The 1,447-nt window shown below is 44.4% G+C and overlaps 1 protein-coding gene across 2 annotated transcripts in view; it reads left to right on the top strand.

Moving 5' to 3' along the window:
- Positions 1 to 464: 464 nt before the first annotated feature.
- LOC123161387 (3beta-hydroxysteroid-dehydrogenase/decarboxylase-like) overlaps positions 465 to 1,447 on the top strand; it is a 12,369-nt gene continuing 11,386 nt past the window's right edge. The window contains exon 1 of one of the 2 annotated variants that reach the window (XM_044579227.1): positions 465 to 867. In XM_044579227.1, coding sequence (XP_044435162.1) covers positions 618 to 867 — 250 coding nt within the window. In that variant the 5' untranslated portion in view covers positions 465 to 617. The remainder of the gene's footprint in view (positions 868 to 1,447) is intronic. The other variant, XM_044579228.1, reaches the window with a different exon arrangement.

Here is a 1,447-nt window from a genome sequence, read left to right as displayed (position 1 = left end):
ACAGAGACGACATAAAGATCACCCGCCACTCAACCCAACGGGAATAAATCTCCTACCGACAGCCGTTTAATTGATCACCAAGGCAAATTAATACCGGCCTGCACCCCATCAATCCGCCCATGCCTTGTCCTGCAGCTCATCAGGACAAACATAAAATATTAATTATTGCATTTATATACTTTGTCGGGCATATAAGCAGCCCATGTGCTTATTATTATTCTCTCTATACAAAATATATTTAGGTATTTTTTTGCCTCAAATCCGACCCACCTACCGTTAATTAATTCTCCTGTAGTATATTTGGTAATTTACAAGAAATGAAGTCACCAGTACAGCAATGCAGAGTCAGACAGGTCCGCCATGACATTATGTTTTCCACCTAACGGCCAATCGGTCACTTACTCCTGCCGAGAAACGCACGCTACTAGTAGGCCAGTCGTTTTAGCATTTCCTTCATCGTCTTCGGTCTCCTTGATCGGTCATACTAGTTTTCTTCAGGGCAACCCAAAGGATCGAGCGACTAAAATCGTACACATCCGTATATAGTACAGCTATCAAGCTAGCAGCTGGATTGTTGTACTAATACATACGTACAGTACTTGCTAGCACGCGCATGCATGGATCCTTCCCCGGTCGGCCAGGAAGCACGTCGGTTGTGCGCAGTGACCGGCGGCCGGGGATTCATGGCGAGGCACCTGGTCGCGGCGCTGCTCCGCTCCGGAGATTGGCACGTGCGGATCACTGACCTCGGCCCCGATGTCGCCATGGAGCCCGACGAGGATGATGGGCTCCTTGGCGCCGCTCTGCGTGACGGCCGCGCCACCTACATCTCTGTCGACGTCTGCCAATTGGCCCAGCTCACACAAGGTACTTCTATTATTCTTGGGAAAATATAAACTAGGAGTAGTACATAGTGCGGATGAGTGTCGTCCGGTGCGGCGGCATCCCAATGGGATTTTGATATAGAGAGAATCCATGCATGTATGCATGAATCTTACACATCATACTAACATCATTGTACTAATTGCTTTTTTCTGTTTTTTTTCTTTTTTTTAAATGTTTTGTCTCACTAACCGTTAATCTGATTGGTGATCCGTTTTCACTGGTGAGCTCGTCTCGACGAGCCGCTTCAAAACAAGATCCCATATTGTCATGTTTTGATAAAAAAAAATTTGTCGCCTCTAGCTGCCAGAATATGTCAACATAGTTGCGAATGCTAATTGTGAGCAGTTACTGCAATAATTAAGTATTGTTACCAGATAATGGGGTGTATGCTTTTAGATGTTGTAACGTTTACGAAAGGTATAGAGTGTTTGAAAAAAAAGGTATAGAGTGAATTTCTAAGCGTTAACAATAGGACAAAATAGGCATTAAGCCAGAGAAATACCATCGACCAAGTTTTCTACTAGTGTCTATTGCCGTTCAACAATCTGACAATCAAGTTAAT

This window comes from Triticum aestivum, chromosome 7B (assembly GCF_018294505.1).
Source record: "Triticum aestivum cultivar Chinese Spring chromosome 7B, IWGSC CS RefSeq v2.1, whole genome shotgun sequence".
In the NCBI taxonomy this organism is placed as follows: Eukaryota; Viridiplantae; Streptophyta; class Magnoliopsida; order Poales; family Poaceae; genus Triticum; species Triticum aestivum.
This window is presented reverse-complemented; position numbering and strand designations above follow the sequence as displayed.